General features: G+C 52.2%; 5 protein-coding genes across 5 annotated transcripts; 3 read left to right on the top strand and 2 right to left on the bottom strand.

The window, feature by feature from the left end:
- Nucleotides 1-797: 797 nt before the first annotated feature.
- On the bottom strand, nucleotides 798-1808 carry NCLIV_046680 (conserved hypothetical protein; the record flags this gene model as incomplete). Its single annotated transcript, XM_003884218.1, has 1 exon — nucleotides 798-1808. One exon carries the CDS (start codon nucleotides 1806-1808, stop codon nucleotides 798-800), a length of 1011 nt encoding a protein of 336 aa, XP_003884267.1.
- Nucleotides 1809-4144: 2336 nt separating this feature from the next.
- On the bottom strand, nucleotides 4145-7466 carry NCLIV_046670 (AGAP008757-PA, related; the record flags this gene model as incomplete). The annotated part of the gene is made up of 7 exons (XM_003884217.1): nucleotides 4145-4352; nucleotides 5277-5448; nucleotides 5587-5687; nucleotides 6049-6113; nucleotides 6359-6415; nucleotides 6861-6933; nucleotides 7390-7466. The coding sequence occupies 7 exons, from the start codon at nucleotides 7464-7466 to the stop codon at nucleotides 4145-4147; spliced, it is 753 nt and encodes a 250-aa protein (XP_003884266.1).
- Nucleotides 7467-9142: 1676 nt separating this feature from the next.
- On the top strand, nucleotides 9143-11019 carry NCLIV_046660 (conserved hypothetical protein; the record flags this gene model as incomplete). Its single annotated transcript, XM_003884216.1, has 2 exons — nucleotides 9143-9361; nucleotides 10390-11019. The coding sequence occupies 2 exons, from the start codon at nucleotides 9143-9145 to the stop codon at nucleotides 11017-11019; spliced, it is 849 nt and encodes a 282-aa protein (XP_003884265.1).
- Nucleotides 11020-17219: 6200 nt separating this feature from the next.
- On the top strand, nucleotides 17220-18933 carry NCLIV_046650 (conserved hypothetical protein; the record flags this gene model as incomplete). The annotated part of the gene is made up of 2 exons (XM_003884215.1): nucleotides 17220-17721; nucleotides 18356-18933. 2 exons carry the CDS (start codon nucleotides 17220-17222, stop codon nucleotides 18931-18933), a joined length of 1080 nt encoding a protein of 359 aa, XP_003884264.1.
- A 2293-nt stretch (nucleotides 18934-21226) lies between these two features.
- Nucleotides 21227-23385, top strand: NCLIV_046640 (hypothetical protein; the record flags this gene model as incomplete). The annotated part of the gene is made up of 3 exons (XM_003884214.1): nucleotides 21227-21403; nucleotides 21901-22670; nucleotides 23256-23385. The coding sequence occupies 3 exons, from the start codon at nucleotides 21227-21229 to the stop codon at nucleotides 23383-23385; spliced, it is 1077 nt and encodes a 358-aa protein (XP_003884263.1).
- Nucleotides 23386-24708: the final 1323 nt, after the last annotated feature.

The raw sequence follows: 24708 nt of genomic DNA, 5'->3' as shown, positions 1-24708 counted from the left end.
AAACTCTTTACCATCTACCTGGGACGGAGAAACGCCTTTTCAAGCCTGTCTCCGTTATATTTGACTTCTCATACACCAACCAGCACGTGGGTCACATGCGCTGCTCCATGTGGTGTCGCTTGAAAATGTCAGGCACACCCGCATGAAATTAGTATGCTCTTCTTGATGCTGCATGCAGGTGGTATCTGCCCGGTAGCGGCTCCATGCCTCCCACGAGACTCAAATTGACGACTTTGCCTGCCTTCAGTCCTGTTGACGGAGCAAGCTCCTTCAACTGCGGGCACTAAGTCGCACGCTCCAGGCTCAGTGATCCTTATTTGACGGCTCAAAAAACTTCGGGTCGCAATGATCGTCCCCGGCTGATACTCTTGTCCAGCTACGTGGATCAAACACTTTGCCTTTTTCCCTGGTGCGACCACCGTCTTCCAACACCGCATGTGCTTGTTTCAGTCCGCACGGCGCTCGCTACACGCGCCATGGGGGTTCTGCCACCGGGAGAACATAACGATTAAAATACTGTCCGTTGTCTCTTCTGGTATAGTTTCCGTGTAAATCACACTGCAACGTTCCTGGCTCCAAGGGAATGGATCACATACTCAGGAAACGCCAGCACGCTACCGAAAACCTTCAACGAGACAGGGCCGCACGTAAACTCATTCAGTTAAGCAGGGAGAGACCTGTGATATGCCAGGAACTAAAACGGGTCGCGAGACCGGGCAAAGGCCACTGATCTCCTCTGAAACCCGAGTTTTGGACACAGAATTGCAATTGCCGCAGTTGCAGAGAGTCGAAAACTTCTACAGAGTGTCGCCAGACCGGATCGCCATTAACACCTGTTCGAGTCGGGTGGACATCCCCCAGGGAATGCTGCATCTCAACTGAAACGTCCCTTCATTTGCCATACACCCACGCTCATATCTTCCCATCTTTTGTGTCACGTGCTGGGTCGCCATTGTCTCAGGAAGCATTTCGTCTTCCGTAGGCTCGGGAAGGCAGATGATGGCGATTTGGGCATCCATTCGTGGTGCCAGGGGACACAGCATTCGTCTTTCCTCGTCATCAGTCTCGGAAAGTTGTATTCGGCCCGTATCCGGGGTCCGCCTCGACGGTATCTTCCTATCCTCAATTGGGGCCGGCTGTATACGTTTGTACAATGCTGGGATTAGTAGGCCCCTGTCAAGGTGAATATGAATCTGTCTGTCGCCATCCACTCCTATATGACTCACAAATGAACAGCATCTTGTCATTCTGCTGGCCAACGTACCGGCAGACGGACACTCGAAGTCTAGGGGCTCTCCAGAAAAGAAGATACGTAATACAAATTTTCCCTGCCTCCACCCTGTGACTAGGTGACTGCAATATGCGCCGCCCGTGGCGGGCCCAGCTGCTTGGCGCCTATCGGTTGCAGCGGGCGCTTCGAGCAAAGAATCGGCGCATATGTAGAGTGGCTGAGCGTAGACAATAAGAGCCTGTAGCGGTGGACAGAGTCGGACATTGCAACCCGTGGAAAATCCTTTCTCAATCCAGATGCGATTTTTGCCCTCAATCCCAGAGTCCCTAGACACAGGTTCCACATGAATGAATGAATCTACAGCCATTGCCTGGACGTCATTATCACTAATGGGGTTTCGCTGGCGCTGCCGCACTATTGTGGTACACAGTGGCGAATTGCAGTCAACAAATTCCCTGATTGTGTGCCTGTCCCCCGCCTCTGCTGCGTGCAAAGCCTGGTCTTTTGCAGGTCGTTCAACCAGGGCAGCCACACCCAGAAAGGCAGCGTCACTTCCAATTAGGCCCTCTATCATCATTTCACTTCCTGTCACCTACGCGTATCCGCCCCGAGGGACACCGATTCCAGACCATTCGTATCCGCCAGTGTCAGAATACCAGATTGTAGCCTTCATGTCACTCAGGCATCAAGTTACCGAATGAGCGACTTGACCGCGGACCCTCACTGCCTCACCTGATCTGTGTCTGCAACGCGCAGCGATGGCGCAAGCCGCCTACAGAACGCGTTTTACGTCCAGCTACGTAACTGAACAAAAACTTGTGCAATCAAACTACCACGTCCCGAAACACTCACATTTCCTACTCAGCGCACTCTCGTGGGCGCACTTTTCCGAATTCATCAGAGACAGGTTGATCGTCGACGAACGACAACCGCTTTCCGCGCTCCGTGTTGCTACGAAGCGGTCCCGACGGGGAGAAAGACTCGGTGAATTTGAATCGAGCTCGGAACTCTCGTGCCTCACCGAGGCACACACACAAATTCTTTCATAAAAGGAACTGTCAGACAGCTGTACTTGAAATGCATTGAGCGCTTGTGTATCAGATCAAATAAACAAGGTCACGGGCATGCCTGTACATTCTCTCATCAGCCCACTACACTACTGGACGTGCGAAAAAACCGCATTTCAGGAGCCCTGGATGACAGAAACTGGGACCGCGACCGCCGCCCGGAGACGCTGACCCACCAATACGGGAACAGAGGGTGCTCCTCACCAAACAAATACAAAGGAAACGTCCTCGACTAAATTCTTTTGAACCATCCGCCCAGACACTGCTGATTGTGCGATGCTCGGTTTAGAGACGGACGGCAACGGCTGCCTCAGATCGACGTGATGAAAGCAGGTGGGGACAGCTGCTGCACCCGATCCCAAATGTGGCTAGGTCACCTGCAAGCACCTTTCAGACACCCGCGTCTCGTGTCTGCTGTCAACGGAGACTTTAATACTCTTGCGTTCGCATACAATCTGACCGCAAACACGGCTAATTTTGCCTATACGTAAAGAGAGGTGTATGAACGACAGTTTGCAAGCGCGTGGGCGATCCCCAGGTAATACGGCTTAGTGAACTAAGCGCTTTCTGGAGGTTGAGTTTCCCAGCCACCCGGTCACCCTACTGCTTCTTCCCCTTCCGAGTAGCTAAGGACCAACGAGCAATTGACCATGGGTCGCAGGTTGCTTTTGGCAGCAATCGCCGGCGGTGCAAATGCACGAGCACCCTGATGACATTTATCCAAGCCGACTAGTCTGATCAGCCAATGCAGTGTGGGCACCCATGAGGTTTCCGGCCGAATCGCAAGAGTGCTCGCATTGTGCTAAAGACTTAAGGGCACATCCTCAGCAGTAAATCGATTCCTGCCTATTAAACTAACGTACTCCATACATGTTGCACTGAACTTCGCTACCGCCTACCACGTAGAGCCCCACATCCTGGTGCAGGTGCTCGCTAGTAACCAGGGCATCTCCCCGCTTCGTTTCTACAAAACACGGCAGTGTACTTGCTACCACAGAAGAGGGACGTTGACACGCAAGCAAGAAATTACTACACGCGAATTCGGTGGTAGAAGTCCATGTGCCACACGAGTGCCAAACGTGAGACACCTTCCAAGACGATGGTAACGCCAGGTGATTGCAGGACGTCCTAGTCCGTCACCACGGGTACGGCTGAACTGCCACACGAAAACAGCAAGCAGCCAGGACGCTCGTAGAAACTGCCTCGTGCTTTGCCACAAATAATTCGTTGCAGATAAACCGGGAGTCTTTTTTTGGGAAATTGCCTGTAGCGGCGCACACCTACTTGTTTTTTCCCGCCGTTCATACTCCACCTTTCGAGTATACGTGGACGCCCTGGTACGTGTGCGGTCACGGGCAAATGTCGCTTCGCTCTCTTCCACTTTTCTTCCACAGCCTCAATGTATACTGGTGAATAAACAGGACCCAACAGAAACAACCCAATGCTGACTGCTGCTCTAGAAAAAAGTAGACGGCACTCTAGACATGATTGCTGCACTGGCGGTCCGCTACGTGGTGCAGGCATCGCTTGTCTGTTGCCCCGCAAATGTGGCAAGAGAAAGTAAGAATTATAACGAGGGCCAACATGGCGGCGGTTTGTTAAGTTGCTACGTCACACTTCAAATAAAAAAGCGCGCTCCCGGCAAATAAGCTAATCTGTGATTGAGCGTGGACTCCAGTGCCCCGTCAGAAGATGTTGCTTTCGGTGAGCCGAAGGTCGCCTGTCTTGGTCTGCTGTATGTGCACAGTGTGTCACGAGCTTCCTCCACCTGCCCGCAAGGTAGGTTGGTGATGCTGCACCATTTGCCTTATTCATGAATTCCCACATCTGGATACACATGCTGGTTTCACTCTCGCTTGGGCTGCGTGGAACCATGTCCTTGCTGCGAAGTGGACGCCGACTGCGAGCCTGTGCCCTTGGCCGCCCGAGAGCGGTACAATTGCAACGTAAAGAACCCGACAGACGCAGCGACTATTGCTTGAAGCACGAGCTGTACCCACCACGCCGGAGTTTCCGCAGGAGCGGTAGAGGGAGTGCTACCGAGAAGAAGCCGGCTGAAGAAACACGAACAAACAGAGGAAAACACGCGTCTCCGTAAACGAGAAACGACGCGAGACAAAAGCGTTAGTTGCAGTGTCGGGAAGAGTGCCACCCAGCACTCGTCTAACAGCAAGCAGAACTTTCGTTTCGGCACTCAACCATTTTAGCTCTGGACGGGGTCAAGGGACAGGGAGACACATTGTCGAATAACGGTGTGACTGTGGTCCAACACCGGCTCGTCGTCGAGCACCTGACGCAGGTTGTTCTATTTTCTCACATTGCTGGTTCACCAGCACGAAACCTACGGTAGCTGCCTTTGTTTCGGATATCTTCCCTCCGTATACATTCCAGATTCGTTCACCGGACATACCTGCTGACATACGGGAAGAGCAAGAGCGTTGCTGCCAGTACAGCCGGTGTAGTAGCGGCTGGGCGCGGCTGCTTACGCCGCGTAGCAAGGAAAACTAGCACTGTTAACGCCACCAAAGAAGCCTGTGAGGGGAAAATAAAGGAAAAATACGATTGTAGGAAAAACCTGTTCTTTACGTGTGTTGTGGAGAACCGTAAATGCCGCCTGATGCACAATTAAAACAGGGTCTTGAGATCCAGAAGCTGGCTCCTGTTTTTGCGAGATGCACGTTCGGGCTCCTGGTCGCTTTCTCGACATGACCATGAGAGCGGATCTTACAACCCCATGGAGGAGACGCAACTGGAAGATTGATCAGGCGTGTTCTTCTCTCACGACACCGAAGGTAGCAACTGGAGGTGACGACACGATCCCGTGTCCAGCTCATCACCTAGCCGCTGGCAGGCCCTCAGTTTGGAGGCGACAACCCCGAGTTCTACCAGCGTAGTTTCAGGCGGCCACATACGCCAAAAAGCCATAGCCCTGTTCATTGCCTCTACGCAGAAGCATACGTACCAAAACCAAGACCTACCTGTGAAACGCGGCTACGGAGTGAACGCTAGGGTGGGAGCCGAATCCAGCGACGCTCAGCCGTTCCCTGAGTCGAGCGACTCCTGTGTTGAGGACGAAAAGACCTACGCTGGAAACATTTGCCGACAAAGCACCGTAGAGGAACTTCCAGTGGAACGCCACAGTCCGGGCACCTGCGTGAATCGCACAAACTGGACACTCAGAAAGGTGCACCCGGGGCAAAGGCGGAAACAGGCCCCACGGAAAGCTCCGGCATGAGTCGAAAGCAAACATAGTTATCCGCCACCAAGCGGGTTCATCGATAACCTTACTTGAGATGATGGGCAAGAGATTGGTGAAGAGAGAGTGGGCGAAGGACCAGCCGAGCCCAATACTCAGCAGGCGCGAATCCGCGTCGAACGTCATTGCAGTCCTGTCGACGAAGAAAACCAAAACTTCTCTGGAAGGCTCTGGAGACAGCCATGACATGTTGCCGGCGACTCAACTGCGGTGTCGTCTTGAAATGGTACAGGGAGTAACTGTCGGTAGGATGAAAAGCCGGTGAATGGACACTCCTACGTGTCCAGCATATATTTGAAAAACCAACATTTGTATGCAAGCTCCACGAATATCATGATATTCACTTTGGTAGTCTCCGTCCTGATGTTAGTCTGTACGGAATAGTTAGGTCTATCACACGAGGCGTTTCTCCTAGGGTCGCCTGAAAAACTACCGGAATGTCGCTCCGCTGTCCGGCATCCACAGCAGAGATGCTTCGCCAGTGCCGTACTGACCTGTGGTGAACTACGAAGTAGAGACCGATGACCTCCATGACGCCCCAAAGGATCTGCGTGAAGGCCTGGCGATTCACAGGTTGAGGAGAGAGACGCAATGGAACAATGAACGAAGAGATGCTGGAAAGCCAACGAAGGACAGGCAGATCCACAGCAGAGGCACTGCAGCTAAGAGCTTTCTGAAAGACTCCCGAGCAGCAAAAAAGTAACCGGAGGAGCGTCCTCAGCGACGGCCATGCACCTGTCAAGCGGCGAGGCTAAAGGTGACGAGACCTAACGAGGAATCAGGTCCATTTCCCACTTTCCGTACCTCACAGACAAAGTAAAGGTGACAGGTGGCCGGAACCAAAGACGCGACAACCAAGCTCTGAGCACGCAAGAGGTCAAAAAAACTCTGCAAACACCAGGTCTGTGACAGACGCGGGGAACAAAAGACCAGATGTGGACGAAAACACAGTAGGGCGCCAGTCGCCGAGAGTCACGAGGGCACCCTCCGCACCCCCCAGGTTGCTACGCAACACAGGCCCACGTATATGCGTTACCCTCGTGTGTATCCACATATCTGCCGCTCCACGGCAGGCTCCAAATCCGGTCGAAAAAATCACAACTTAGACGCCCGGAAGTGTTCAGCGACACCATCGATTTCAAACCGTGTGCAGCTACAGAGAGGCAAAATCAAAAACCTCCGGAAGCGCACCCCAGCGCGCGTAGAGGCTAATGAGACGATAGGAAATCGTTTTTTGACGGATTCAACTTCGGCATATTTTCATGATTTCCACGGCACCACCAGTTTCTTCACAGCGTGGACGTACTCTCAGAAGTTGCGTAAAAAGGTAAGAGGTGGCGGAGAGGGCGATCAGCCACAGCGTGCCGGCTTGGTCCGACCTACGCATCAGCGAAGGACAAGAGAAATCCGTGGCCGACTCTGTGAGACGACACCGTTACTCAGAAGCGACGAAGAAAGCAGATGCACATCGTCCTCCAAAGTGGAACAACTGCGGAACGCCATCCTACAAACGGTTCAACCTTGAATGCTCTCTAACCCTTCGGATATCGCTTTGAGCGTCTTTTCCAGGATTTCGAAGTGGACAAAACTCCCGCCTGCAGATGGGTTTTGAGACGGCTCTATATCTGCCATAATCTCTGTGGAACGTCACCGTGCAACGAAACCAAAGACGGGACGAGTGGTTCACCCAGGAGCCCCCGGAGACGGCGCCCAGCAGTCCAGGAAAGAGCTCCAATCCCAGTGTAGACGTGCGAGCCTTCAGGCCATTTTGACTCTGATCGGGGAGCGGTTGCTGGCCCGAGCTTTTCGCATTCGTAGACGGAATACGTCCTTACACTTCCGTCGCCTTGTAGACAGCGTAGATCGGTCCGAAGCAGCAGACGCTGCTGGCGAAAAAGTGGAGGAGCGTCATCGGGGCGAGGTTGAAGGATTATTGCCACACAATCTTCGGCGCAGTGCGCCTGGTCTGTCAACTCTCTGCAGGAGTTGGCCTGCAAAGAATTCGGCTTCAGGCCTTCTTCTGTCTCGCCCAGGATGCACTCTCGGAGAGTCGAAAAGCGCCGCCCACTCTCAGCAGGAAGTCTCTGAGCCGCGGGCACGTTCAGGATTTCGCAGCAGCTGCATCCGGTGAGGAACCGGACTGGTTTGCGAACTCGAGATGCACGTGCGATGTGATAGGAGTGAAGAGGAACTAACTCCTGGCGGAAAAAGAGGAAGGAGGCAAACCGATCTGAAAAAAAGGGGCGCGGCCTGGCGCGGATGTGTTTGGCAAGTTAGGCAAAGGCAGAGTGCGGGGGAAAAACGCGGGAAACGGAGACGACAAGGTGGAATCAGACAGTGGAAAGTCCGGACAAAGACGCAGCCCGCTTCCAGCTTCAGCTGAGAAAAAGTTGCTTGCGCTTTCGAAGGAGCAGGAGTCTCTCACCGGTACGTTCAACCAGACGCCGATGTGAAACAGGAAGACGACCCAGGTGTGTGTTTGTTGCGTGCAGAGAAGAGATTTTCTTCGTAGCTTGAACGGCCAGTTCAGACGCCCATTTGAGACGATATGCGCTTGAAGAGACAACGGCAGTTCTGTTTTGGTGGAGGAATCCCTAGAGACAGGCAAGAAAGCGAATTGCGAGGCGTGTACATGCATGCATGTAGGCAAGGAGGGGAACGGTTTGAAGAGAAAACTGCACACCGGGAGCAACGAGGAAAATAAGCTCTTCTTCCCGGACGACGACACTCCACACAAGCGTTGCTCACTGGTGAGCTTTAGTATACTTTCTTACTGAAGCAAAGATGGTTTAACCGGTACCAGTGTTACGGGTGAAGTTGCTGTCCCGCCCTCAACCAGCAAACTGTCACGTTTCTCCTTGCATGCAGCCCCGAAAAAATCCGTTGGTCTTCTACATCAGTACCTAGGAGATGGCCTGCAGCTGTTCCACCTTCTCTAAAGCTTGCAGTTTTAGACGGAATGGCCATCGGAGATAGATCACTCGACTTTTTTCTCAAGTCCTCAAGCTTCCTGTGTAACATTCTGCGCATTTCAAGTCTGTTAGCGCTTACCCTGGCGCGTTGTCGGTAAACGCTGCGCTCGTTTTCGCGGGGTTCGGACGGGGATGCTCGTTGCAGGGTGGCCTGCAGCTGTGTCTTTCCGCCTGTTTTATCAGGCGTTCTTTGTCAGAATGTACATGCACCACAGCCGCCGCATACACCGACTACATACAGTGGGTTCATGCCCCGTCTCCCTTTGTGACGCCCGAGACCTTGAGCACTGGTGATTGAGAGATCGCTGCGTTGCGCCTACTTGCTTGACTCAATCTTCGTTTGTCTCGAAACCAAGTCGAATCTGGGTGGAGCATGTGGCCTTTCTTCCCAGCGGCTGTCGGAGTGACGCGGCAACGCCGCAACTGACGACAAGGAGACGCGCCCGTGGAGACCCCCGGAGTTCCAACATATCGGAGCGAAGGTTCCCGCTGAATGGCTTTAATTGTGCATTGGCAGAAAACGACTCTCCCGCACACTCTTGCCCTTTCCAGCTTTCCAAGGCTTTTTGGTGTTGGCATTTGCGGGGGAGCGGGCGACTGAAGATGCTAAAGCAAAATGCCGAAGAATCTTAACTTATGGGGAAAATACCTGCGCCTGGTGGGGCGCGGTGCACGCCGAGGGTTCAAAAAGTGGCAAGTCATTCCTCCGATCCCTGTGAAGGCGTATGGCAGGGAACCGTCGGCTGCGTCTCAGACCGGGTTATATCATGACGAAGATTTCAACTACCACACGAAGAGGACTTTCTCAATGCGACGTACGAGACGGAAACTCAAGGTGAGGCACAACGCTGGGGTCGGAAACAAGCTGTCGGGACGATCCAACTCGCTCAGCGGGGTTTAGAGAAGTTGCGAATTATCCGGATACGATCACCAGAAACACGCGCCAGTGGATACGAGCAAATACCCGCTTCACGTCGAGAAGACATCTGCCCACGAGTCGTGTTTGTGTGCCGTTTCACGCTTTTGTGTCCGCGTACTACTTGACTGTTTCACCTGTAAGAGTCGGTCTAGTGCTCAGACTCTACATGGCAGCAGAGCCTGCTGTTCCGCTTCTCTGCGCAGCCTCTCTCTATAGTGTCCACGCGAAGGCGACGGACTGAAGTGGACGCGTTGCTTTGCATCCGCAGTTCATATAGAGTCACGTTGACGCAATGAAAACTCGACATACTAGGTGTGTGGCCTGTGCGAACAGAGGGGTGGGCGGATCGCTAGAGATACGGCACGGTTTCAAGACACAAAATGAAAAGTGGTTTGCCTTGGAGCCAGGCCAGCATTGGAGCCTGACTGGGTGTTGCTGACCCGAGGAGACAAGAACTGTCGAGACACTCGCTACGTGAAATCCGTTGCGTGCTAGCAGGTGCCATAGAGTCGTGCTTTTCTATCTCTGCGCGAGCTCGTGGAGCTCGACAGCACAGGGGAGTGCCACTGGAGATGTTGCATTCGCACCCGCAGTACAGTGCATCCCGCGGGCCATGTCCTTACCCGGCTTTTACATCCCTTCTGCTTACGCATCACTACCATATGGGTGTGAACTTACGTCTTTTCGGGGGGGTCAGGAAATGCGGCCTCGTGGCAGTTCTCCGTGTATCGACAGACGGGAGTTCCGATGCGGGAACGTCGGATATTTGAAGGGAACTGTGAGAGGCCGCGAAGGAATCAGATCTATAAGTGGCTGTGTTTGCTAGACGCGGGAGATGCTCTGCGATTGGAACTCGTGTTGCCGTGGTTCTCTCTTTCCAAATGTCCATTTTGGCTGCTGTCCAACTTGTCGCTTCTCTGGTGCGTGTGCCCGCTTTTTCGCAGCCGAATGTGTTTCGCCGTACTTTTACTTCTAGCTTGTTGAACGTGAGCATTCCAAATGTACGCGTAACGACCTCCGCGCTACACGCGATGGACGACATGGGGGGTTTCGATGCCTACATCTTGCGGACCCCGCCGCAAGAGCTGCGTTCACACATGGGAGAACGGATGCGGCAAGTCATGTATTATTACCAGGATCAGCCCGCCATCCGTGACTGGGGACTTCCGTGGAAAGTGTTTCTCAAGGTGGCATCTCGCCGGGATCCCTTCTACGCGTGCTACCGACACAACCTGCGAAAACATCAGTATGAAACAGATCTGGGTAGGCGCGTTCGCAACTTCTCTCCGTACTTCCTTCCCTCTGCTCACCAACCGCATCCTGAGCGACAGGCTTTCCATGAGGGTGCGTCAGAGAGCCCGCCGCTTAATTTTTGGTGGCGGGAGAGCAGAGAACTCGAAGAAGCCTTTCGACGCAGACTCGGTGAAGCAAAGTGTTTTGAACGAGCTTTTGCCGACTCCAGTGAATCTTCCGGGTACACGAAAGGCCGGTGCCGTGGAGGGGGCGGCAAAAGCGGCCGCTCTGTACGGCGGAGAAGCAAAACGCACAAGTACCGTGAAAACCGTGCTTTCTGATGTTGCCAGGAGTATGCCTTTCCTGCGGCTCTCTGTGTGCGAAGAATTTGTCGACGGAGGAAGATTGATAAAAGACTCAGACGATACTGGTTCACTCCGACGCGTGCGGGCATACTTTCGGTTCCACCGTTCAACAGAGCGTACCAGATAAGTATCCAGGTCAAATCTTACCTTGTGGTTTCTACATTTGGACATCCAGAAGCAACAGACGTGCAAGAATTCTGCGCAGTACTTTGCTTCGGCGAACATTTCCAGTGTGGTATAAAGTGCCCGCAAGGTCGCGTGCCATTGGTTCTGCCCTGGATGCACTCGGAAGGCAGGGTCCTCGTTTTCGATCCATGGCTGGTGGTTGTGGTGCGGCGTTGTCCCCATGGTTCTTCAAAACAGATAACTTAGGAACAACAGTTTCCAGTTCATGCTCGACGAGTGGTAGCGGCACCACACATGTCTCGTACCGTCGCCTCCATGGCCCCCATACACACTCGGTAGATCTCCGCAGTATGCCCGCCACGCGTGGGTCAGGGCAGACTGTGCGGGTAGACTGAAATTCTACTGCCAAGGTTCGACTTGTACCGTGAGGAGTCACCACGTGACAAGTAGTGGTCAGACTGCATGCGTGTATAGAGAAAACGAAATCGATTAACACTGATGCTTAACGTCCCTCTACATAGCGGCACGCAGCTGCTCCGGAATGAAGTCGGTGTTGTGATGTCGGCATGCAGCATGAGTTTCGCTGCCTGTACCCACTACGATTCGTTTCCTTCATGCATGTTAAAAGCGAAGGTGCCTTCGAGAAAAAGGATCTATAATCCACCGCTGTCCATTTTATCTTCCTCAATTGCGACAGTCCTTACCCTACTTTGTTTGGTCTACGGTTTCTCTTCGGCAAATCGCGGCGAAACGCGTCTGGGCGTTTAGATGGCAATAATGGAAATCAATTCACGCTACTTTTGAAGCCTTAGAGTTCTCAGGGGAATTAACTAGAGCTGGTGGCATTTCTTTGGGTCGTCGTTTATGATCCCGTGGAGCTCTAGCGTAGAGCCGGTGCTACCCACTGGGTTGGCCGACGATGAGAGATATGTTCTGTTCTACCGAGGTCTGTTCGCATCATCTTTTGGCAAGAAAAAAGCAGCTCAGTGTATGCCATGTAACTAGCAAACAACGAATAAACGGTGACTATTCAATAAACTGCCAAATACAACGGGAACGGCAGATCCCTACGAGGGATGCATAGGCTGTAGGCTGCCAGCTTAGAGTCAAATTACACCTATCTTCTGGCTGTCACCTTCTGTTCCGCGCTGGATACATGAAGCCCCTTTTATTGCTCGTTTCTGAAACTTTGGACAGTCCCCTGACTCGCGGTACCGAGCACGCCACCAGCTGTCCCACCGAATTGCTCGTAACAGAATGGTACTCTATGCCAGCAATCTCTCCCCATTCTGCGCCCTGTCTTCCTTGGACGTACCAAGCATCTGCCTCCCTCGGATCTACCGTTTCTAGCGAAATGGGGGTGTCCAGCACGCCGCTATTTCGGGTTTTTTCCGAGTCACTTTCAGGGGGACAACACTCACCGGCGGCGTCGCGAACACAAGCTGGAAGACAAGAAGTTGCTCTTCGAGTTGCCGCCAGAAATGGCCCACCCGTGGTCGAGCGATTCATGCACCCATGGAGCGAAGCGTCTCGACACACGAAACACCTCGCGTCGCGTAACCGCGTCGCAAACAGACTCCACGCGTCCCAGAAGGCACTAACCGTGCGCCGCCTGGGGGAACGTCCGATACTGCCGTTTTTTCTTCCTACACCGGACGCGTTTTTCGCCTGAATCTTTGTACATTGTTCCCACAACTAAGCCTTCTGTCTTACTCTGGCAAATGACAGCATGACGACAATGTGTCAGCAACAACTGCGCTCTATCGAGATGCTTTCCTGGGCCGTCACCCCCCAGCACGGGGGGGACCGGTTGGAGAGATTACGGGGACTGGGTGCCTCTTACCATGCCCCGTTTCCTAGGGCTGGCCTCAGGTTATTCAGCAACGACAGTTTCGCAGTCAGAAAAGGTTATGCTTCCTGGAGTGCACCCAGAGCAACTGTTCGCCGTTTCAAAACTACAAGGAAGATTTTCTTTGATTCAGTGGTGTGCTTCGCCGTGGTTTTCAGTCTGTATGCTTGTATGTGCTTCTGTGCCGAAGAATCGGAAAGTACGAGAGACGCGTTACCTACAAGCCGCTTCAGACTTGAACCGGCCAGTCCACGGGACGCTCAGAATCCACCGCCGAGAAAGGAGCCAGCAGATTTGGGGGCTATGAGCCCCAGATTGGTAGCTTTAATGAACTCACCCACGCTCAGCGAGGAGGAGGAAGACTCCGTGTATGATAAGATCAGGAAGCAAGTTGCTTTGTCGCGCCCGCGCGGAACGCCGTTCATGTCGGTTCCCCCCAAATTGGCAATCGGATCCATTTCATCGTCTGTGTTTCAAGACGACTGGGAAGGAGGCCGTTTCCGCCCCGGTATGGTTCGTCCCACGATTTCAAGCAGGGACATCGCGACGCAGTCGACACCTGTTGGTTCTGGTTCGCCTACCGGACTTCGGCTCGGTTCAGCTCGCCCCTTCTCAACGGCACACCACGGCGCAACCGAGAGACGGAGGCCCTCGTCATATCCGGGTGCCGAATCCTCGTCCAAAACGCAAGACCCAGCAGCGTCTCGTTCTGGGCCAGCCGAGTGGTGAGCGAGGCGTTGCGATTCCGTCGGGAACCAGTTATCTGTTGACAAGCCTTCCGAATTCCCGTACGTCTTTTCCATGGAAACAGTTCAGGCACACGCGAATTACACACGAATTCGCAATTAGCCCAACACTCCACTGAAAGCGTTTATACGCCATTTATGGTCCCCTCACGTGGGGGGCGCTGATGAGAAAATCCCTTTATTGTTAAGAGCGGTTTTGATGAGTCGAGCCACTAAACCGAATTTGGTGTTTCTCGGTGCCTATGGTTACGTTTGGCAAAAGAACATTCGTTTAGCATTAATTAAATCACAGTGGGAACGCCCGACTACCGTCCGCTCGACCAGCAGGCAATAACCATCAGTGGGCTGACCGCGTGGTGCCAGCAGCTGGTCCGATTGATGCATGTTCACACAGTATTGACGGCGTTAAGGTTTCTCGCGTTTTTGGCACATGCGCGTCAAACTCACAGACAACTCTAATGCACCAAGAGTCATAAATGTTTGGCGCCACGTAAAACACTCTTTTGGTGTTATAACATCCCCCCGGCAACAATATTGCAAAAAAAACACATGCGCACGCTACCGTTCCGGTGACCCTTCATTCCACGCACATCAGTTCCCGCGATTACACGTTTCGTCCCACAGACGCTTCACCCCCCAAATGGGGCATATCCCGGCGCCGTCCACCCGCAACAAGAAACTTTCCTCGTTTGCTGCGCCTCATCGCCCAAAAAAAGTGTCCCCCCAAAAAAGTGTCACAGTGCCATCAGCTCCGGCCATTGCCGTCGCCTGTGTCTGTCCTCCATGGGAGATTCCTCTCCGATACGACACGTGCTTTGGATGACTTTCGTACAAGCGGTGCGCAAAACACGGGAAGTCGCTTAAGGTGGCCCGACTAAATTAACTACCGAACAGTCTGAGAGTAGAGGCCACAGACTCGGAATCTTCCCATTGCCGGACCCTCAATTGGAACACAGTTCGCTATTTCACACCCAGAATACGAGCTCCTGTACCGCATCCGCGCTCCACCAGGGTACACTAAAGTTGCATACAGACTGATCCTTCTGCTCCCTTTGCAGAAAACGTCCTCAGACTAGCATGCTGTGAGGGGCTCTACCAGGCGGGGAGGCACTGCAGAAAACAGGAACGGGGTTAGGTTTTTTAATTTTTCGGGAACGGACCCGGCCGACCCTCTGTCGCCTCTAAAAGCTGCAAAAGTAGATGTGCCAGTCGCGCTCCTCTGCCGCCCTCTGGAGTTGGCGGGGGCGGAGGAGTGGGATCAGGAAGATCTCGCAGCTGATCAGCTACTTCCTGAATCGTAGGAGTGGGATCAGGAAGATCTCGCAGCTGATCAGCTACTTCCTGAATCGGAGAAGCGTTTTGAAGATGCGCATCCATAGCGTTTTTCTGCGCTTGTTTATACATGTGCCGTTCGACTGCCTCAGCCTCTTGAACCAAGAGTTCTTGCAACTTTGGGAAATGCTGTGGATTGTTCAGCAACGCTTGGACTCGTAAACCGAGCTCTCCACTGCTGAAGGTTTCCGGCCGCCGAGTGGGCGTCGGAGAAGGTCGTTGCCGAAGAAGACGACCCAAAATAGAATCATCAAACAATGGGGTTGGCTCTCTCTCTGGAAATCGATCCTCGAACATCTCAGCAAGAAACTGGTTGTACTCTGCCCACGGTGCATTCCCAGGAGGGGGAGCACCAGCAAGGCGACGCAATCGAGAACCAGCCTGGAAGCTCGGTCCCACCTGCGTATCAGCAGCCCTCGTTCCACGAACAGCAAACACTGCGATCAGGAGCAACGATTTCATTAATCCTGCGACTCGCATGGTGAAAGACGGGGGGGTTCGTTCTGATCCTGGCGTTTCTCCTGCACAGATGGATTCCAAATTCGGCTGTCTCTAGCCTCGACACGAGGTTGACCGGCGGCGTGGACAAGATCAGAAATTTACTCACGGACAGGAACCTCCCAGAAATTGATATGTGGTTGCATGCAAAATTTGTCGTCAGCGGCATCCCACCGGGACAATCGACAATCACGAGTCTTCGTAAGTGCCTGACAGTGTACAACACAATCACCTGGACAATCTTCGGTCGTCACGCTCCTCGGCAACAAACACTCTACCCTGTTTCGCCCCAGCAGATGCAACAGATAGTGCACACAGAATGTGAAAAAAAGGTTGAACAACACAGGAACGTTGCTCATACCGCAATATCAGCGCCTCCTCTCCGAGGCTGGCAACGGACGAAATAGATGCTTCTGACACTCTTTGGGACGATCACATGTAACATGTGGGGTCAACATCAACAGCGGTAAGACACCATTTCACAACAGCAGTGCCTTCCACACAAGCTGGAGAGAAATGCAGCACATGAAACAATTCAAATTAACACAGAACCACATTCATGTCGGACCGCTCTACGCTTTTTTTCTTGTCGGGGCAGCAGCTGTTCGCATCACACGCAACCCCGCCGAGTGTTACGTATTGCATGCGGGTGCACCCGTCCCCCACCGGTTTACTCATACAAAAGCTGCAAGCTAGCTAGCGCCTATTCTTCCGGATAGGAAGATCGACGGGAATTCGCGAATCCAGGTGGAGATTCGTAGATAACTGCATGTGGAATTTTTCTCTGACTTACCTCTCTGAGCACACACAGGACGATATCCTGGTTCCTCCTGAGCTGGACTGTCAATTGAACTCTCAGTAGTTTTGCACCAGGTGTCGATGCTGTGTAGCAGCGCGAAAGCTACTACACTGGCTCCATGTTGCGAAACGGCGGCAGCTGTCGATTGTAAGGCTGCATGTTCAGCCAAGAATTCAGCGCAAGAACTCAATCTATACTGTGTGATTGAAGTAGGCGCTGGGTCACCGACGAGGCTCGGAAAGTAGGGGATGCAAGCGCAATACAGCTGCTGGAATGAGTTCCTCCGGGAGTGACGAAGACCGGCGGGCATCGGGGGATACGACAGATAAATTTTGAAGGAATTTAGAGATGTACTCCATTGACCGCACGGCATCGAGAGAGCAAATTTGACCCGCTGCGTGGTGCGCAGGAGACGTCCAGCGTTTTCGTCCGTTGAGATATCGCGGCAAATCGCCTTCTTTTTCCTCCTGATTCCGCAGTTTGTGACGCTTTAGTTGCCCTGTCTAGCAACAAGCTACGTGACGTGGCGATATGCAGTCTCAAAACCTGCACTGGGAAAACTTGCGCCGAGTAGGCCACGGAAGGCAGACATTAAATACTGTTGGGACCGTTCTCGCCACGGTTGGCCCAGTGTGATCCCCGACTGTATCCTTGTGGCAACGCAGGTCGATACCGCCAGTTGCGTTCTGTCAAATCTTGCCGTTTTTCGTCAGCTGGGGTCTCCTTTCTTTGAATCTGAAACTTCCGCATGTATTAGGCGCTATCTTCTTTGATGTTCTCAACCTTTTTAGTCCCTGTCTTCACATATCGCCAGAGTCGGTGCTGCATGGAAAGTATGTCGTTTTCTGGTCGTACAGAAGACGACAAGAATTTTCGGGGGCGGCCGGCTAGCGGCCGTACTTGCGTCGAAAGCCATTTGGGTCCGCATGTGTACTACAGAGAAAAACTAGTCTCGACTTCCCGCTCGGAGCCTGAATTGCCTGCATCGCTGTCCGTGTCAACTGGCAACCGGTCCCCTCATTCCTCATCGGAGCAAGAATCTCTTCCTTCGTCACCGAATTATACTCTGAGTCATTTGCGCTGTCGGTCCTGTGGCCGCTCTCAAGGGAGAAACAGAAGCCCACCTGTTCCTTCCACTGTCAACTGGAGCCCAGTTTCTGGTGTAGCCACATCCGACGTTGAACGCTACCCTGGGAATATGACAAAGTCGGACAGAGAGACAGTTTGCCATCGGTGGACGACGAGGTTTAGAGTGTCGGCACCGCAAGTCGCAGAATATGGCGCATTCTTCGATAACGAACTTATTAACGTACAGCTGACCCAGAGAGGTAAGCAAGACCCCATCTCGCGTTTTTCAGGGCGCATCGAGGTGCACTAGACTCCCGTTTGGGCGTCTCGTATGCCTACACAGCGATATTCATTTGCATGTTCAGCAGAATGAAGGTTTTAGTTCAGGGCGGACCTTCCTCTGCTATTGCCTGATCCGAGAGAGCGTCCGTGGGTGCCGTTTCGTCGTCGTGACAGCGTTGCGCACCCACGCTCACGATTAAGCGTGTTCCGAAGCAAAGTGGCTTCAGGATAGCTGCACGTTTTTTTCCTAGCTGTGCGATATGCGATGCATCCTTGTCACTCTGTCACAAGTGATAACCCAACTGTGAGTCGGCTGCCGTTGGCCCATCACCTATGTCTTTCGGAAGAAACAGACCTGAAGTGTATTTCTGTGCATGCCTCTTTGTATGCCTGTGCCTTTCCGGTTATTAGCGGCCCAGATTCGAGAACTGCTTGACACACACTGGTTTCCATCATGTGTATTGCAACGCATTCACCCTATTGCTCAGATATATGGGAGACAAACCCCGTGTTCCGGGTCGTCTATTGATTCTCCCAGGCCACGCTTAGCGCTCCCCTTTACAGTCGAGTGTCCACAGGTACCCAGTTTGGAACTGATGCCACTGCGTACAGACCTGGAGGAGCTGATGGTGCTGGTTCGACGGGAGCAAGAGACGAGGTTGCGCCGACGTGTGTACCCGAAGGAGAACCTTGGGGCGGTGGTGGAAGAGCAACGTCAGCAGATTCGTGTACTGTCTTCAGAGTTAAAGAGGACACAAGCTGCTCTAGAGGAGAAAACATTTCTTCTGGACCACGAAAAAGGGAGAAGTGACGCTCTTGCACGCCAGCTGAGAATGCTGAGAAAACTTCGACTGTCAGAGAAGCAGGAACAGCAAGAGAATCTCAGAAATGCGGAGTGCAAACTGGAAAAAGATCTCGAGAAGTATGTGGAAGCTGCCCACAGTCAGGGTCTGTCATTTTTTGACAGAACAACAGAATCTGGGACAAGGGAGGCCGATCAGCCTCATGATTCTTTCTCAGCCTTTACAGAAGGTGAAAATTTCCTCACGTCCTTTGGCGCGGGTGAAGAACACATGATTCACGTGGAGGAACCCAGTGGAGTTGAGGAAGGCTGGTACGATGACAGCTATACTAGAGAAGTACCGAGTGAACTGTACTCGGGTGAGAATGGGGGGAGTGCTGGAGCGTAGGTTTTGGGAGTATGGTATTTTAGTTAAGCGTTCAGTACGTCGAGTCCGTGGAAAGCATATCCGTGGTCGAACTCGCACACCCGTCTCGTTTTTTTTCCCGAAATTTGGTCACGCAGTGGTCGAGGGAACGCAACAACCGACACATACGTGAGCGTACCATCGAGCATATTGCGTTGGTGAATACCGTTCGAGTCACGCTCTCCAAACTCGGGCAGAGTCAGTTTCACGGTGATGACCCATGCTGGATCGACGGCTCCGGCAGTCCCGACATCCACGGAGCGGGACATTTCTGGTGGAATTTTATCACGAGAATGTGTTGCACAGTGCCTGCAACTACTACCCTGGCGCAACGTAACAGGTGGTCAAAATGGGAGACATGCATGGCGTTGAGCGGAATGCGTTGTGAATGTATGAAGGAACTGTAAAAGCTGGAGCACGAGTGTATCATCACACGAGGTAGCGAGGTGTGCCCACACCTTGACCAGATCAAGACCAGCGGCAAATGCTCACAGACTGGGGAAAAAATGATTCGTGCTGCCTGATCTCTCGCTTGCGGTTCTGCAAGAGCACACGAGTGGTTCGGTGAGTGGCCGCATTGCGGCATCGCGAGGCACGAAGATTAAGTTCTCTCACAGGTTACTCGACTGCACGCAAAGGTCAATGAAACAAATATGACAAATTAGCGGCAGCGCGACTGCAGACTTGTGGAACTAAGTGGTAAGAGTTTCTCTTTTGAGACTGCCTACTACCGCTCCAGCAAGCACAACCGGCACGTTTTTGAAACATTCGGAATGCGGCTACTCAGAAAACCACGTCCCGGTTTTTTGCGGATCATCTTCTTCTTCTCAATCCCCAGCTTACCACACTGGTAGTAACATGTGGTACGGTGCCGGAACCAGCGGTTGCCGAGGTACGAGAAGGTTTCAAGACCCCGTGTCCCTTGGTGCATTTACGTCGCCGCAGTTGAATTCACTGGTAGGATTGGACGCACGAGTGAGTACCACAGTGTGCGAAATCAGCTGAAGCCTCGCTTATATAGAGAGTGGCACGGCACACAGCAGGGTTTCTGCCATGTCTGCGGCACCCTTGAACGCAAAACACCTGCCGGATGACTCGAACCTCGAATATGGTTGACGTGGCAAGTATATGACCGTTCTCGTCGGCCACAGCTCATGCGTGAGAGATCCCAGTTTTCGATTATCCATGATATCGAAACAGCAATCAAATACTTGTTGACTGCCGCTCAAATGAAGCCGTGTACGTCGGAATACTTGTATATTAACAGTATAATAAATGAGACTCCGAACTAAAAATGATTTTCAATTATTACATCTATTCGGACTGGTTCTGCCAGAGATTCACACTGTTGACTCATAGTGACCCCTATTGTGCTGTGGCAACGAGAGCATCCGTGAATTCTAAGAGTGCCTTTCGTAGCTCCAATTACCCGATCATACCGTCGACCGGGAACGAGGCTGACTGTCACTGTCAACAGAATTTGAGTCCTTGACTACTGGTGAGCTGCTTCTGCTGGTATTATTATAGGGTGGGTGGAAATGCATCTCGCTGGGTTGGCATCTCGCCGTACGTATTTCAGCCATTGACAAGAAACGAGCTGAATCATCTGCTATCCAGAACCCCTCGGATATGGAAGTATATTCGGATATAGCGAGAAAGGAAGCAATCCGCTAGCTTTTTGACGGAAATGCCTGCTTTGTTGGGCGGTTATTATTTTGACCGTTGCCCATCAGCCGTGAAGAGTCCTACCACTTCCTCCCCTGTGAAGAAGAAAAAACTGGCGAAAGCTTCTTTCAATCGTCGACCCAATGTGGGTAGACCATAGCAAGTCCTTTTTTGGCCAGCTGCGTAGAGCATACGGAAGCTCTGATCAGATACACAGTACCCACCGTCGCATGGCTGTGCTTCCCACCTGCAGAAAATGAGTGGACTGGGGTTTGTTTTGGGCGACGTGACTTTTTGGACTAATTGGGTAGGTCTTGAGCCTGTTGCAATTGGCTGAACCAATGTCCTGCGCCCGCAAGGGATAATTGAATTCCCTTCTTCAAACCCTCGATCCTTCAGCTAACGTGACAACGCTGTATGGGCAGCTGTGCGAGACAAGTGATAGAGTTTTGGTTCGTTTTATGGGTAGTTTGACTTTCGGCTCCCCCGTGGTCCTTGTTGATCCGCGGGCGTCAACTGTGTTGCCTTTCACGGTTTGGAATGCTCGGCAGATACAGGGGTCTCTTTTCCCACGTGTTGTCTTTCGCTTGCATCACCGCTCCAATACGCTATGGAGTCTGACAGAAGGCAATCTTCTTTCCGGCAAGATTGTGTCCATGGAAAGGTCGCTTTCATCACCGGTGGGGGCTCGGGCATCTGCAAAGAAATCGCAAAACAATTCCTGCTCCATGGCGCCTCCGTCGTTATCGCCTCAAGGAATCAGAAGAAACTGCAGGAGGCAGCGGAGGTGTGACTTCAACTTATTTTTCCTTTTGCACCCATTTGATGCTGATACAAGATAGTGTAAAAGCAGAAGATTGCCGCACAGACTGAGACTGCATCCATTTCCCAGACATTCACAGGCCCCTTGTTGAGGTTTAACAACGTGGTGACCTGCTGACAGGGGTAACACCCAGATTGGGCAAGATGGCTTTCTCTCCACACAGTAGCAGAGGGTGCATCAAGACGCTTGAATGTCTCCCCCTTGCGTATTTGTGTGTTACTGCTTGTCACGCTCTGCCTTTTCTTACGGCGTGGGACACAGGTGACAACAGTTCCTGCCTGTGACACCCATCCGCACATTGGTGAAATGTGCACGCGCATGAGGCTTTGTTGTAAGGATCGCTATGCTCTTTGAGCAGACGTTTTTCAGTACTGCAGAGTCCTTAAGTACTCCGGCGTTTTTGCGGGCAGCAATGCAACTATAAGGTATCCTCATTTGGTTTGTGTCGCTGTTTTTTTCAGCTCCTGAGTTCCGAGACCGGTGGCTGCTGCTTCCCTGTAGCGATGGATGTGCGCGACGAACACGAAGTGGCGAAGGCAGTGGACACTACTATGGCAAAATTTGGAAAAGTAGACATTCTTGTGAATGGTGCCGCGGGAAATTTCCTGTGTTCCGCTGAAAACCTGACATACAAAGGATTCAAGACTGTAATGGAGATCGACGCACATGGCGCATTCATTGTGTCGAAAACGGTCTTTGAGAAATGCTTCAAACCTGCAATACAGCGCGCCGCAGCTGCTGCAAGTCGCGGATCAGGAGGGAGACTAGGTGGAGAAAATGCTTGTGGAAAAGTGATTCTGAATATTTCCATGACTCTCCATTATACGGCCGCACTGCTTCAGACTCACGCTGGGGCAGCAAAAGCGGCCGTCGAAGCCATGACTAAACACTTAGCCGTGGAATGGGGGCCGTATAACATTAGAGTGAACTGCATTGCACCAGGACCTATACGAAATACCGTCGGCTTAAACAAATTGAATCCGTTTCCACAACAAGAATTAAAAGACGTCCATGGAAGTAGCGGTGGCAAACCTACAGAGTCGATGGCGGAATCTAACTATGCAGGGCTGTTGTTGGCTGGAGAGCCCAGTGTGTGGGTCAAGAGAGAATCCCAAGCCGAAGGAAAAAACCGAAACCTTGATCTGCTACAACGGTTCATTCCTCTGCAGAGATTGGGCACTTCGCAAGATGTGGCGTTTGCGGCCCTCTTTCTCTGTCTCCCTGAAGCAAGGTATGCGACTGCTGCGGTAACAGGGGCAAACTTCGACTTTTCCCCAATATATAGCAACATATACTCATAAGCGCACTACCTAGATATCTAACCTATCCAACATACTTTTTTTGTATCTTTCTACGTTCTCATATGTGTATTCAAGTGTACTGTAATCGGTGGCGCCCTCCCCTCGTGTCGTGGGGAAAATGGAAATGCGAATTGTTGGCCGCTACATGCAAACAGCAATCTCATAAAAAAGATGAATGTTGCTATACTCGGTTTTAAAAACACAGCAACTCCTTCTTTTAACTTAGTAGTCCTTGGCAGAACCTTGATCCCATTGTAGTAGATGCACGGAAAGGGATTCTGTCTGTGTTCAGTCGAAGCTCGAGCAAACCGGCAACGTTTTTCGAGGCCTAAAGGGTGATAATTGGGGATGCTGCCAGCCAGTGATCCCCACGAAAAGCGCTTATTTCCCGGGGGTCGAAGACTACAAGCAACCAGGCAAACACTTTCGAAAAATTTACAGGCTTGTGGAGAACCACTACGATCCAGTGGTAACAGCAAGATGCGTACCTTGGGTTTATCCTGCCTTTGTTGCAGCTATATCACCGGCGCCAATATCGTGGTAGACGGCGGACAGTGGATGACCACCGGGAATTTTACCGTTCTTGAACCGCAACAGAATGCCACCTGGAGGAATGCACCCTATCGGATTGACTCAAGACTCTGATACTCGTACAGGAAGGGAGGAGAGGAACAAAACCATCGAATGTGTCGGTTTGGCAAAAGTGATAGAGACAAGCAGGATATCGTACCTCGGTTCTGTGTAAGCTTCTCTCTCAATGGGGGCCTGCGTCTATTCATGGACGAATGCCGTGGAATTGGGGGAGGCATGATGCCATGTATGGTCATATTTTCATGACGTGCATCATGTACGCTGGCTGAGGCTGTGACGGTTTCGCTCGTAGCCTTTCGTCTCCAGTGAAAGGGGATGGGCGACAGGATGAAGACACCTCAAACCCGAAAACCCTTGTCTTCGGGCCCACCCACTTTGAAGGGAGAAATGTGATGATGTGCTAACATGAGCGAATACATGCCTAACCGTGAGGTTGTTAGTACATCGCATCCGCTGCACCTCTGATTGTCTCGAACGACAGACGGGAGAGGCCTTAGCGGTGTGCCTCAACGCTGTTGCGTGACCTGGTTGACTCGACGTTGTGCCCACAATCACGCTGCCACGCGAGTTGGCAGTTGGCTTGATTCAAGACTCTTTGTCGTAGTGATTTCGATTTCCATCTTGTTTCCAGTATGCTGAGATCTTAGAAAGCTCGATGTGTCCTGCGGAAGCTGACTGCAGCGAGCTAAAAGCTGCTCACCACAACCAACGCGCGACAGAATGAACGGCGCTGCGCGTCGTTGTGCTTTCTTGGCAGCTGTAAGAGATATTTTACATTTCGACCGTATGCTTTTCCTTTTCCCCTTGACATCGGGTCTTCGTCCCTTTTGTCTTCCAGTATTGCTCGTATGAGGTAGCATTTGTGGGTCCTGCACCCTGTAGAAGAATATTGAATGCAGTGCATGGCGAGCTCCTACACACAGCGTCCACCTGAAGTGACGACTCTTTTAACAATCCGGGATGTCTGAAGAGCACTAGCCGATAAGCTAGTCAAGGTGTTCCCTCCGGCTCTGGCAGACCGCTGCTCATCTGCTGAGGCGTCTCGCACATTTAGGAGCACGGGCAGATGTCACATACCTTGAGTTGTTTCTGCTGTCACTAGCATTTTCATTTTCACCCCCCACACCGCCCGTAGGTGCCAAATGATTGAGTACGCTGTGACGTTCTCTGCTTACCCGGACTCCGTTGAGTGACTACTCCCCATCCAGAGTGGTGAGAACGAGAGCAGTCCGGTGACCAAAGTTTTTCAAGTATTCTTCCGTAGCCGTCATTGCGTGGCCGGCTGTAGCCTCTCCTGATTTTCATGTGCGCATGTTGGAAGATCTTGGGCACCCCAACACGATGCGTTGCAACTGCAACTGTGTTCCAGCCTAACAA

Source organism: Neospora caninum, chromosome X (assembly GCF_000208865.1).
Source record: "Neospora caninum Liverpool complete genome, chromosome X".
Lineage (NCBI taxonomy): Eukaryota > Apicomplexa > Conoidasida > Eucoccidiorida > Sarcocystidae > Neospora > Neospora caninum.
Note: the sequence above shows the minus strand (reverse complement) of the source record. Positions and strands in the feature narration are given on the sequence as shown.